Here is a 12942-nt window from a genome sequence, read left to right on the forward strand (position 1 = left end):
GTTTTTTATAACTTAATTATAATTGAACGTGATCTTTTTTTTTATTAAAAATATCATGTATAACTTCCTTTTCCCCCTTCCTTCTTCAACTGCACTGAGAATCATCTACAATCAACCTCATTACGTCACATAAATAAAACACTAGCTACTTGTGTCAATTGCAGTAGTTATCAGCGAACACTCTATACATACAGTGGTCATTTATCTTCACATGAGTCTTTAAATCACAAATAAATTAAAAAGTTCATGAACAAATATTTTATCGAAATTTACAATACACAAAAATGGATACATTTAATTTAGTGTCAATTATTATCTGCTCCTTGTTGGTGCTATATTATTATTATGTGCAAAAACAAAAATATTGGGAAAAACGGGGAATACCAACAGCTAAAGTAAAAAGTGTGCCAATCCTCGGCCACATGTGGCGGTTTATAATGTTTAAAAGAACTCTTGGAGAAATCCTTGAAGACTGTTACAATTCTACTGATAGTAGCATGGTTGGTGTTTACAACTTCACTAGTCCAGAATTATTGATAAAAGATGTAAAATTAATTAAAGAAATCATGCAAACACAGTTTTCTAAATTTTCCGAAAATGGAGTAAAAATAGATCATAAAAAGGATCCATTGCTTAGTAAAAATCCTTTTTTCAATGACGGAGAAGTATGGAAAAAAGAACGTTCAGTGTTGACAAACACAATGTCTACTACAAAGTTAAGAAACATAGGAATAGCAGTGAGTGAAGTCTGTAATAAATTTGATGAATTCCTTCAAAAACAAATTAAATTAAATAATGGATCCTACGTGACTAAAGCAGAGGAATTGTTTGGACGATTTACATCAGAAGTAGTAGCTGGAGCTGGTTTCGGAATTGAAGGGAATTCTTTTATCAAAGATGAAGGAAATTTTTTAGAAGCAATAAAAAAAATTTTTGAACCAACAGGATTGGCAGGATTGAAGCAAACTTTGATATTTCTTTGCCCATCAGTTGGTAAAATAATAGATGGTAGATTTATTCCAGTAAAGATGGATCAATATTTTAGAGGTATTGTGAAAGAAGTCTTAGATGTTAGAAAGCAAGGAAAGATTCGAGGTAATGATTTCATCCAGCAGGTATATGATTCCTACAAATCAGAGTCAGGAGAAATAGATGAAACTTTTATAACCGGACATGCTCTTTCATTTATCATTGATGGATACTTTACTGCTAGCTACACATTAAGTTATATCGTTTTTGAATTAGCAGTCCATGCTGATGTGCAAGAAAAACTTCGCCAAGAAATTAAACAAGTGCTGGAGAAACATGAAAATAAAATTACCTATGAAACTATTCAAGAAATGAAGTACATGGACTTAGTGATTCAAGAATCAATGAGGCTATTACCAGTCATATCATTCTTATCAAGAATTTGTACTGAAGAATGCAAATTAGTAGGTAGTGATGGTCTTGAAGTGGTCATGCGACCTGGTGATAAGATTCTTTTGTCTCCAAATGGAATACAAAAAGATTCAAAATATTGGAAAAATCCAAAAGTATTCGATCCTGAACGTTTTAAGGAAGAAAATAATGATTCAAAGTTTACCAACCTTGCTTTCGGAGCAGGTCCAAGGATGTGCCCTGGTATGAGAATGGCTTTGTTACAGATGAAAGGTGCATTAACAAAGCTTTTAGACAATTATTCTCTTGAGCTTTCATCAAAGACAAAATTACCTCTAACTTTTGACGTTGCCACATTTTTAAATGTTGTTAAAGGTGGAATTTGGATTAATATAAAACCTTTGTAAAAAAATGGTTACAGCGCATAGTTTTAAAATTCTTAAAAAATTTTAATGTTCTATTCTTGTTAAGTTTCATTCGTAACTTAGAAACATATGCAATTAGAATAATTAAGAAAATGCATAGCAAACTGTTGAGAAATAAGAACAACAGAATGTGAAACATAAAAAGCTGATAAACGTAAGTTAGCAACATTGCTAACATTAATAGACTAATTTGAAATAAGTGTACATGTACAAGGACGTTGATGTTCTTTATAAGTAGTTAGTCAATTCATTAAATTATAATAAATCTTGAAAATATATCTTTAAGGAGTTTTTCTTTATTTATTGTTGAACCAGAATTAATGACAGCAAAACTCTTGAAAATAATAGATAAGACATTCGTAAATAGTAGTTAGCATGTTAAGTTGGAAAAAAGATTGAATAATGTTATGAATGCTAATTTTATACTATGATCATCAATGTTTTATGCAAGTTCATCTAATATCTTATTAGCAACCAAACAGTTTAATTACGCTTCTGCATAGTATTCCATTTTTTATTGTCTTAAATGGTCTGTCAAATTTCAAAACACGTTAATGTGAAACAATGAATTAATATATTCACAGTATCATACCAATGATTCATAAAATCAACTATAAGATCAGTTTCAGTTGTAATTTCTATAATTACATTTAAATTAATTTTCATACTCTGATGTATTTGATTATGTTTGTGTCATATCGATAAGCTCCAATATCCAAACAACTTGAAATAGTTCAACGAGAGTTCATAAATTCATAAACCATCAGCCTGATATTATTGAAACTTGTATTTTTTAACTAACAATGTATCTAATATTAACAATCATTTTTACATCGAACAAAAAAAATATTGAGCTCGGTGTTTATTGAAACAACATTGAGTTTTATCATTCTACAACGCAATAATATTTTGATACTGTGTTTATTTAAAAGTTATACAACGTCTAAATGTGAATAAAATTTTCAAAAACATGTTATCAATTATTATCTTAACAGTAAATTTTTATTTTTATTAAATGGAACTTGAACTATGTTACATTACAAATAACACGCAATAATCTCATTCATCTTCTCTTTTTATATATCACACATAGTACAAGAGTCATCACATATGTATAACCTTGGATTAAATCAAATAATACAACTCAAAACCTAAGCTATTATAAATATTAATTTTATTGCAGTCATCAAACTATTTATTTCTGATTTATTTATTCGTTTTCAACGAAAAAAAGGGAATCTTTAAAAATTTTAATAGATGATTTTCTTCAATCTAAATATTTTTTAAAATTAAAACTTCAAACTGTTACGTCAAATAATTCCTAATATTCTTCTATAAATTTTATAAATGACTGGTAATATCATTCCATTGTTTAAATGTAAATTACAAAGCAGCTGAATTATTCATATAATTAAATGAAATTATTATCAATTATGACGAATAATTAACTGCGCATCAGTAACGTACTGGACATAATTTCCTTCTAATAACCCAATCATTAGCTTTAACGAATTTCTGATTGAATTTATTATTTATGAAAATTATTTGTTAATTATCAAGTTATTTTTTAAAATTTTTATAAATCATAATTAATCACCAGTCTATCTTGTTTAAAAGACAAATGTCATTTCGAAAAATGATAATTGATTATTATTATTTTTTGTAATATCAATGATTACTGGAATAAATGTCAATTTTTTATGTCAATTTATAATTATTTAATGTTATTATAGGAATAAATCAGAATATAGATGATTACTATTTAAACTTATTTCCTTTTGCAATAATAATAATCATCAATTTCATATAGAAACTCATATTCACAAATGTTGGGGTTGAGTTAATTAATATGTAACGACCTCGATTATTGAGCCATCTGGTACCCTTGGTGGCTTCACTTTGTGGAGTTTAAAATGGTCCATATAAAATGAATTTTAGATAATAAAATAAAACATATATTCAAGTATCTTGTAGTCATGAGGCAATAAGAAAAATTCACATGCAATAAAATAAAAAGAGCAATAAATAAAAATATAAATATTGCAGAAAGTAACAAAACAATATGTGAAATAGCGAACAAAGGAAATATAAATGTATGAGTTTCATGTAAACAGTGTATTCTAAACGTTTGTGGAGCAAAAAAAAAATTTACGAAGGACACAGTGCATCTTTCTTTGATTTCCCAAGGGAAGTCTCACTTCGTATGACGTGTGGGGCAAAGAAGTAGAAAGTGGAGCGTCTGACAACACACTCAAAATAGAAAGACCGGTATCACATGTGGTTAAAGGCGACAAAAGTAGTAGAGGTAGATGTTGAGTTTGTCGTTTCCTCTAGCAGTTACAAAAGTAACGAAAAAAAAATTTCTCAAGTATGATTTATTTTATCACCTTTCGAAAGTGTGCATAATTCCACATCCCAAGCGACTTACACTATCACTATTCTTATGGATAAAACTCAACCCGACGATTCTTAAATTTCCTTTTTTTTTATTTTTCACTGCGTCACCTTTTTCAGAACTATTTGCCTCCTTTTCTATCAACGACTCGAAGGTAGACATAAGATCAACAGGTACATGAAGTGATCCCAAAAAAAACTAGATTTTTTTTTCTAAAATCATTGATACTTTTATCACATATTTGATATCTGTCTTAATTTTACAAATAGTATGTGAGAAAATATACTATATTATTCAGGATCCTGCAATTTTGATACATAAACTTAAATAGGATAATATTTAGGTGATTTCAAGCTACAGTTTTGACGCTATAAAATCGATCGTATTAATTGAGAAGGTTTTGATAGTAGTGCACTTTGATGAAGAGCTTAACGATATCACATTTAAGCTCTTGACTTGAGCTCCTTTGAGTCTTCAGAAATTAATGCCTGTCAATTTTTTCAGCCCTAAGAGATATTAGTTTTTGGTTAGCTTCTGCCTAAACTTCTTATCAAAATGTTAATTGCTGTCAAAACTACTAAATTATTGACAACTATAAACTCACTCCGAATGAATTCAATATTTCAGTCCACGCAAAATAATTGGGATTATCGTATTTTCTATTTAAAAAAGTAATTTTAAAAATGAGATTGGAATGTTGAAGATACTTTGACAGGTTGAGAAATGTAAATTAGAAGGATTTTCTCTAAAATCCAAACTTTACGAGTTGAAATGAATTTCGAATGATAATTTAGTAAACCCATCATTGTTCCAGAAGCATATTGTTAGTATGTAAATAAGTAGTGAAAAAGATTTCATTCACTCTGACCGCATGGAAACTAATGAAAGGATTGCAGTATGATTTACTAACAGACAAGAGCAACAAGAGCAAACGAAAGCATTGAGCAAAAGCGTGCATGAAAGCGCTGAAACAATAGCCTTAATCTCGGTCATTCACAATACTAGACTTCTGGTATTTCCCATCTAACAAAACATGCTACCCACCCACTCAGCATCACAATATCACGGGTATTCTGCTCTTTGCCTATCTGTTCGAAACAAGGCTACTCAAGCACATCTTGTTCAAGTGCATCGCTCGCTTTTCATCATGAAACTGTGACACAAAGCAAACCATAGTTTTCTCGCTTTATTCTCATAAATAAATTTCATGCGGCAAAATCTGGTCATTTAGTTTTTCGTCGGTTGCTTATTTTGTTCTATATAAATTTCGTTGGTGGCGCTCCAATTTTTTCCTCTGTTATGATTCCTGGTTTTTTGCTATATTTATTTTCTTTAAACGATTTAACGAACATAAATATTATTAACCAATAACAATAAATAAAACATATTCTTTCATTCTTTTTCTTCTTCAATAAATTAACAAACTTATGCTTTTGTAATTAAAAAGAATATATTGATAAAATATGAATGAACATTTTGATTTATTGAAATTTTTTGTTAATTGAAAAAATTCTTTACTTCATAATTCTTGGTGTTATTGAATGTTATTGTCCGTTTATTTGAAAACAAAAAAAATAGTAACAAATCGGGTCAGAAGAGCAGTCACATGTACATATTCCGTGTTATGTTATTGTCGTCAAAGAATATTGTTTTTATTTTATTCAACAAACGAGAAGGTCATACATATGACCGACCTACATTTCTCTAGAGCCCTCTTTGGATTTTGGCAGATGTGTGTGAGTGAATTTATTTTTGTATTTCATGTGTCTATAGATATAGCAAGCACGTTCAAGCATATATTTTTCTCGCCAATATTATTGAATATTATTGAGTATCGAGAAGAGATGGCAAAAGCGAAAAACATTAAAGTATTACTGCCACCATCAAATAGTCTTTCGTCGCTTCTTCCGTTCATCCCTGACGTTCGATTTCCTCTCATTGCCCTTTTGGTAGTCGACCACTACACTGCTTCCTTCCTTCCTTCCTTCCTTCCTTCCGCTGTAATTCTCACCCAGCAAACTATATCCAAACATTAACCGACTCTTTTCGGTTATTTTCTATTTTTCACCAAGACTCATAAGAGTTGGCTAGGAGCTTGGAATTATCTGGATGGTCTAAAAAAACTTTTTCACCATTTCGCCTGTAGCAAAGTGATTCGCTCTTTTCTATCATTTTACTTTTTTTCATTTTTCTTTTTTTCCTACTCTTTTTATGAGCCCTCAATTCATTTTCACTTCATTTTTTGTGTGTGTGGCCAAACGAAGCGTAAAATCCTTTACTATCTCTATATTTTCTTGATAGGAAAATTGGTAATTTCAAGAGACGTGAATAGAGAGAAAACAAACAAAGTGAGATAAAGGCATTCGATTTTCATCATAACCGCAATTAGGTCACGTAAATTCAATAGGATTCTGTGTCGGACACTTTACTTCATGCATCACTGATTCTATTAAACTGATAAGTATGATGATTGATAATAAATTTGACATTAAATCATACCTCTGATTCAACTCATCAAGAAACTATGGATCTTTGTTACTGATAAATTACCCTGAAATTTAGGCTTTCAAGTTTAATCACTACAAAACTTTATCTTCTATCATGCCATTTAAATTTTTTTGTCATAAAATAACATTCAGCTAAATGGATTTTAATGACATTAATTAAATCCTAAAAAATCGATTTTAGCAAAATATTTAAAATTGAGTAAATCCATAGTCACAAGTAATTGATAAAAATCATTAATCGCTTTAATGTATTACAATATGTCAGCACAAAATGTTATGTTTAAAAGTACAATAAATGTCATCAAATTAATAAAATAATTGTATAATTTACGATTGCAGCATATTTAGAAGTTCATAAATATCCAAATGACAAAGCAATTTGAATTGTAGTTACATAACATGAGCAACGTTAAACGTGTACAATACTTAAAGTCGTTTCCAACATCATCCAGTTGCAAAATTGATTATCAAACTTGGTTGAATTCAATTCTGACCCAGTTACAGGTTATATTCGCTGAAAGGGTGCACACGTTATCCTTCGACAGTTGAATCAATCGATCATAGAATACATCACGCATCGATGAACCATATTCAACACTCACTTGAAGATAGAATCGTTGAAGGATGGTGAGACAATAATAAAAACGACAATAACAGAGACAATGAGAATTTTATACTGAAAATTGTTAGCTTGACAGTTTTATACTGTCTGGAATATTTTAGTGACTTTAAAATCGTAGAAATAGAGAAATATTTATTATCCCAATCGAATAGTTAACTTATAAATGACAGACGTATTTATTTCACTAGAATGATCAATAAATGGTCTGTTCAGATTTAATCGAGCTATTATTTTTCTAACCACATTGAACTCTAATTAATCACCGACAGTTACAAGAAAAATGAGACCATAAAAGGTATTATGGTAAATTGTATTAACTCTACGTAAAATGAAGATTAAACGTCTTAATGAAATTATTAATCATCATTAATTCAACAGTATCCTAATTAAATTGTTAACATTATATCACCTTAAACAAAACTTATTTTTCTATTCCTTCAAACACTTCATGATAATCTAGGTATTATGTTATTATTATGAGAAATAAATGGTGAAAATGAAATAAAAATTTAATGAACAAGATAAATAATAGAAAAGTTATTTCTGTTTGTCTCAAAGACGTAAGATGCTTTATAGTATTAGTTTATCCGCTATAAACGACGTAGGTAGGGCTAAGAGGACCATTTAAACTGTCCACAAAGGCGAGTGGAATAAGTCACTTGGTTTAGTGTGGTGCAGTTCTAACCCACCCCAACGTAATACCATCCAGTATTGTCGAGAACAATGCAGGAGGCGATATAGCATTTTGCAGCTAAAGACCGCGAGAGAATTAACGCCGGATGAATTATTACAGATTGTAATACGACTAGAAGAATACTGTTTTCAGAGAGTGTCCAGGGACTAGAGGTATTTTTGAGATATGATAGTAGAGTGTTAATTACACTTTTTTTCCACTCTTTATTTGACCTTTAATGACTAAAATACTTTGCAAAAATTATTTCTCTATTATTTAAAAAAATATAATGTAAACAATTTAATTTTTATTTTGCTACTTTAATGTAATGAATTTCAATTTATTTTAACATTTTCTGATAATTTATTCGAAATTGAAAAATAGAGTGTAAATAATAACTGATATGCACAATTTTTATATCAACTGTATAAAACTGAGAATTGTCAACAATAAAATGCAACACATCCAAGTTGAGGGTTAATAAAAATCTACGATATATTTGATGAATGAAATGCAGAATATATCAGTGAGAAATATGATACCTTTCTGACTTCGCTGTCGATAGAACGCTTTAAAAGTTATCACGCTCAGTTAGAGATGCTAAAATTGCACTAAAGCGAATCCTAAAACATGCTTCCACTCTGTAGCATTCATCCGAACGTTTTCGAATAAACGAACCGCAATGGTGGCGTTTGTCAACCGAAAAGTAAACACGTTTAAATAAAATAAACGAATTTTCTTTCTATTTGAATTGCAGCTAAAAAAAATAACACAAAAATATATCAATTAATCATTGATTTGTTCACTCATACATTTCAGGATAATCCTGTTTCATTAAATATTTGTATGATTTTTTCAGTTTTATTCATCGTAATTCTTCATCAAATAGTAATTACTAATTTTAATCAAAATTATTCATTTCAAGGAATAACAAAAAAAATAATTATACATGTAATCATGGTGAAAGGACGATTTTAAAAGTGTTTAAAAATCAAATGTAATTAATGAAAATATTTTAGTAAGAAATAAGGTTGTTGATATTTTGTATAAAGTAGTTGAGTCTCTTTGTCACTTTTGCCATGAAAACGTCAAAATCCTCTTACATTTGACAATTGACAAATTTCAAAGCAGTAAGAACAATATTTTTTTTTTCTTTAGGTATGAAAGGATCTTTTTAAGAAAAATACGCCGAAGTAGAGAAAAAGCAAAAATGGTGAGCCAAAGGAAACTGGGCTAACACGGTCGCTCTCTCTTATAGTGTCGTGGGTGTTAACGTTTTAGCACTGCTCGAGCTTTGCTCCTTCTTTTCGTTTCCCACCGTCTAGTCTCTTTCGCTCGAGTTTCCGCAACGCGTTAGAGCTCAACCCACTTTACTGGAGCAGAGCTCTAAATTTCTGCAAATTCCAAGACGGCGAGATCTCCGGCCTTGCCATAAATCCGAGACCCTGGACGTATCTCTCTAGCACGCAAACCTTACACCCCTTTCTCTGTACAATATTCCCTTTCGCTTCTCTCAACTACTCTACTCCTCTCACAATAAATTTGCCACCAGTAAGTTAAATATTTATTTTAATTGACCCTAATCGGTAAACGTGGCTTTAATAGCCACCCTTACTATCCCGAAAACACTATCATCAATTCCGGAAAACATTCAGCTGGGACACAAAGCAGATGAATCTTTGAAGAAAAAAGGTACGTCAGTTGAAATTTATTTAAATTTCAAGTGATGATGGTAATTCGTTGAGAAAGATGCTTAATTTAACTATTTAATCTTAGTTGAGTTTAACGATAATTAGAGGCTCTAATAAAGCCCGAAGGGAACTCTAAGATATTCCAAGCTCTTGATAAAACAGCTTTTCGCCTTGCTCAACCAAACCCCTGTGTTGTTTCAATAGTAAGGGGAAAGAAAACGGACGATACTGTTTCCAACAAAATCAATTATTTAGGTTATTCTATAACCAATTATTCACCTTCACTTTTTGTATTCTCCGTTATTAAAATATTTGTCGTGAGCTTTGATTTTTTGTTTAAATTAACTTTAGCAAAAGTAATAATATCATAATTATTTCAATGAGAAAAGTTGATTAACTATTATTTCTTCTATTTATAAAGAATACAGATAGAGACAAAAAGAAATTTTTTTTAGATTTTTAAATGTACAGAATAATTGTTAATAAGAATTTTTTGATTTCAACTAACTACGTATTTTTAACAGGATATCTTTTAATTACGGAGCTATAATACTTTTGATAAGGATCATACGACGAACTTAACGAGAAAGAAAAAAAAGCTCTAGATTTCCACAAAATCCGTCTGTCGAATTTATAAACGATCGTTCTCATCCCGATTTCATTTCACGACCCGTCGCACACCAACTCGTTTCCGGCCCGTCTTCGTTCCTTTACTCTTTAAACCCTTTATATTCATTTCCATATTCCACACAAAAATTTTGTTATAATGCAAATAAAATTAATTGTAGTTTTTTTATCGATATCTTTTGTCAATTGTATTGACGATAAATATTTCGATGATTTCGCAATAATAAATTTGATTTCGTAAAACTATGAATGTTATAAATCTTTTTAATCTCGATCTTTTCTACTCTACATATCAATGAGTATTTGATAAAATAAACAATAAAACTATTCCATATTAATTTCTGGTAATACCTAAACAGCGAACATATATATATTTTTTTTTAATTTTACAAATAAAAAAATTTATCTACACATAAATTATTTAATGACAATTTGATGATAGAATTAGAAAATATTTGATTTTTAACCTGATCAATAATTTGTATGCATTGAATCAAATTTACTTTTTTAACTTCCCAGTGGGAAGTTATTAATATTTGATTATTGAATTACAGTATTGACAACCATAAATGTAATTTGATAAAAATAACTTTGCAATGAAGATGAAAGAAGTTAAAAATAATTGTAGTTTTCTTATAAGATTAATTAGGTCATGTAAATTATTTATTGTGATTTATTTTACAAATTCTCAATTCACATGGTTAATTTCAATTTTGCCTATTTGTAAAAAAAGTAAAAATACGATACAAAAAAGAATTTCAGTATCACATAATGTGGATGGAAACTTGCAATTGATAACCGCGGCTTTCTTCCCCTCTTAAAAGAATATACTAGAGATAAGAATTTTCTCTTCAATTTTTGGGTTAAGGTCAAACTACCTTTGGGGCGCGGATTTCCTTTGGTTTCAAAGCAAAAGGGAAGAAAGAAGATAAAAAAATGCGTAAGGATGTCGCGAAGAGTATTGACGTCAGCCGGCTTTTAAATATTGTATCCAAGTCACGTTCTAGGACCCGTATCTACCCCTTACCTCCTTTCTTTGCCCTCTCTCTATATCCGCCACCCCGTGTACCAGAACGTCGCATAACTACCGCAAGGTTTCTAAGGAGACCAAGAGGAGAAACGAGCAAGAGACGACCTGACACTCGTTCTTGACGGCAAGAAAAAGTTAAGAAAAAAACGACCAAAAAGAAAGAAAGGAGTAAAAAAATTCCCTTAGACCTGGTTAATACGAGCGCTCAAGTTTCTCAGTTTGATGCTTGAGCAGCTTGATGAACAAGATTCAAGTTATTTTTTATTATTTCATTTTGAAAGAACTTCAGGTTCATTATTAATTTGCAAACACGCGACATATTTAAAAGCAGCATTGATCGTGATCTCAGGATTATTCTGAGCTGGTAACTGTCAGAACTTTAATCTTTCGAAATAGGTGTAATCTCTAAACTAAAACACGATCAATTACGATTAAAAATCTATCTATATCACAGGTAATCCTATTCGAAGCAAGGAAAAGTCTTAAAAATAACTCATGATTAAAACTAATTATTAAACAATCATCAATATGAAGAAGCCGATTTTGATATTAAATTATTCATCGGAAAAAAATTTGATTGAATTTCATAGAAACACCATTTTATAAAAAAAAAACTTACATAATGTTCAAATAAATGAAAAACACTAGAAAAATAATTTACGATGGCTTTGAAAAGAATTTTAATAAGAAAAGCAGTCATTGTCAATCAAAATCTTGATTATCTTTGACCTAACAATTTCTTGAAGCCAGCAAAAAAGGTTGGTATAGGATAAAATAATAATGAAAACAGAAAATAAGTATTTAAATACAAAGCAAATTTAATAAACTTACCATGAAAAATCTTGTATGCGTCTCTTACGAATCACTGTTTATACCAGAGCTCTTGTAAATTGTTAGAATAACACTTTTTTTCTTTTCTTTATTTCACAACAACAACACTAACTTTGTGTATGTACTCAACGTGTACTTGATGCGAAACGTGTAACACGAGGATTGCAGTTTTTTTTTCGCCCTTTTCCCTCTCTCCGTCCCTACGCGTTTCACACACTCTCGCGTGGCCTTGACGCGTCACGCGCAACCAAATAAAATGTTCAAGACACAGCGAACGACAGTTTACACGAAAAACACTTATTACCGAACGTAATTTTGTCCTCAATTTGAACTAATAACAATTCTCCGACAATTTAATATAAAATTTTACACTGTCAAAGCACGATTACAGTATAAAGACGCGAAAACGTGTCACTTAAAAGCGGAGCTCAAAGTCGCGCATAAGGTTATGAGAGAGGGAAACAGAAGACTGTCGCCTGCGCTGTTTGGCTTGTGAAGAGAGCGTTATGGCGTTAGCTGAAAGTAAGAGAGAGACTAGGCGGTACCAACTGCTCCTATATTCCCCCTCCATACTCTGTACTTTTAACCCTCGTGGCCGCGCGCAACCCCTCTGTGTCAGGAACGTGTACTCAACTATCAGTACCCTCTTTTTTATTCATATGCTCTTTACTTACATTATTATTTCTGTCTTTTGTTTGTTAAAAAGAGTTTCATAGAAAATTGTTGAATTCTCTGAACAAAAATGAATCTTATTTAGTTAA

The 12942-nt window shown here is 30.5% G+C and overlaps 2 protein-coding genes across 8 annotated transcripts in view; one reads left to right on the top strand and one right to left on the bottom strand.

Moving 5' to 3' along the window:
* The window catches only part of LOC118066265 (protein Fe65 homolog), a 115373-nt gene extending 102686 nt beyond the window's left edge, over positions 1–12687 (bottom strand). For all 7 annotated transcript variants that reach the window (XM_035082182.1, XM_035082181.1, XM_035082179.1 and 4 more), the window contains exon 1: positions 12182–12687. The gene's annotated coding sequence lies outside the window, so the exon portion shown is untranslated. The remainder of the gene's footprint in view (positions 1–12181) is intronic.
* On the top strand, positions 156–2090 carry LOC118066267 (cytochrome P450 6j1-like). Its single transcript, XM_035082187.1, has one exon. The coding sequence runs from the start codon at positions 285–287 to the stop codon at positions 1785–1787; it is 1503 nt and encodes a 500-aa protein (XP_034938078.1). The 5' UTR covers positions 156–284; the 3' UTR covers positions 1788–2090.
* Positions 12688–12942: the final 255 nt, after the last annotated feature.

This window comes from Chelonus insularis, unplaced genomic scaffold (assembly GCF_013357705.1).
Source record: "Chelonus insularis isolate UGA/USDA-ARS -01 unplaced genomic scaffold, ASM1335770v1 contig_339_pilon, whole genome shotgun sequence".
In the NCBI taxonomy this organism is placed as follows: domain Eukaryota; kingdom Metazoa; phylum Arthropoda; class Insecta; order Hymenoptera; family Braconidae; genus Chelonus; species Chelonus insularis.

Coding starts and splice junctions, on each gene's coding strand:
- LOC118066267 (XM_035082187.1), top strand. CDS start 285: ATGGATACATTTAATTTAGTGTCAATTATTATCTGCTCCTTGTTGGTG.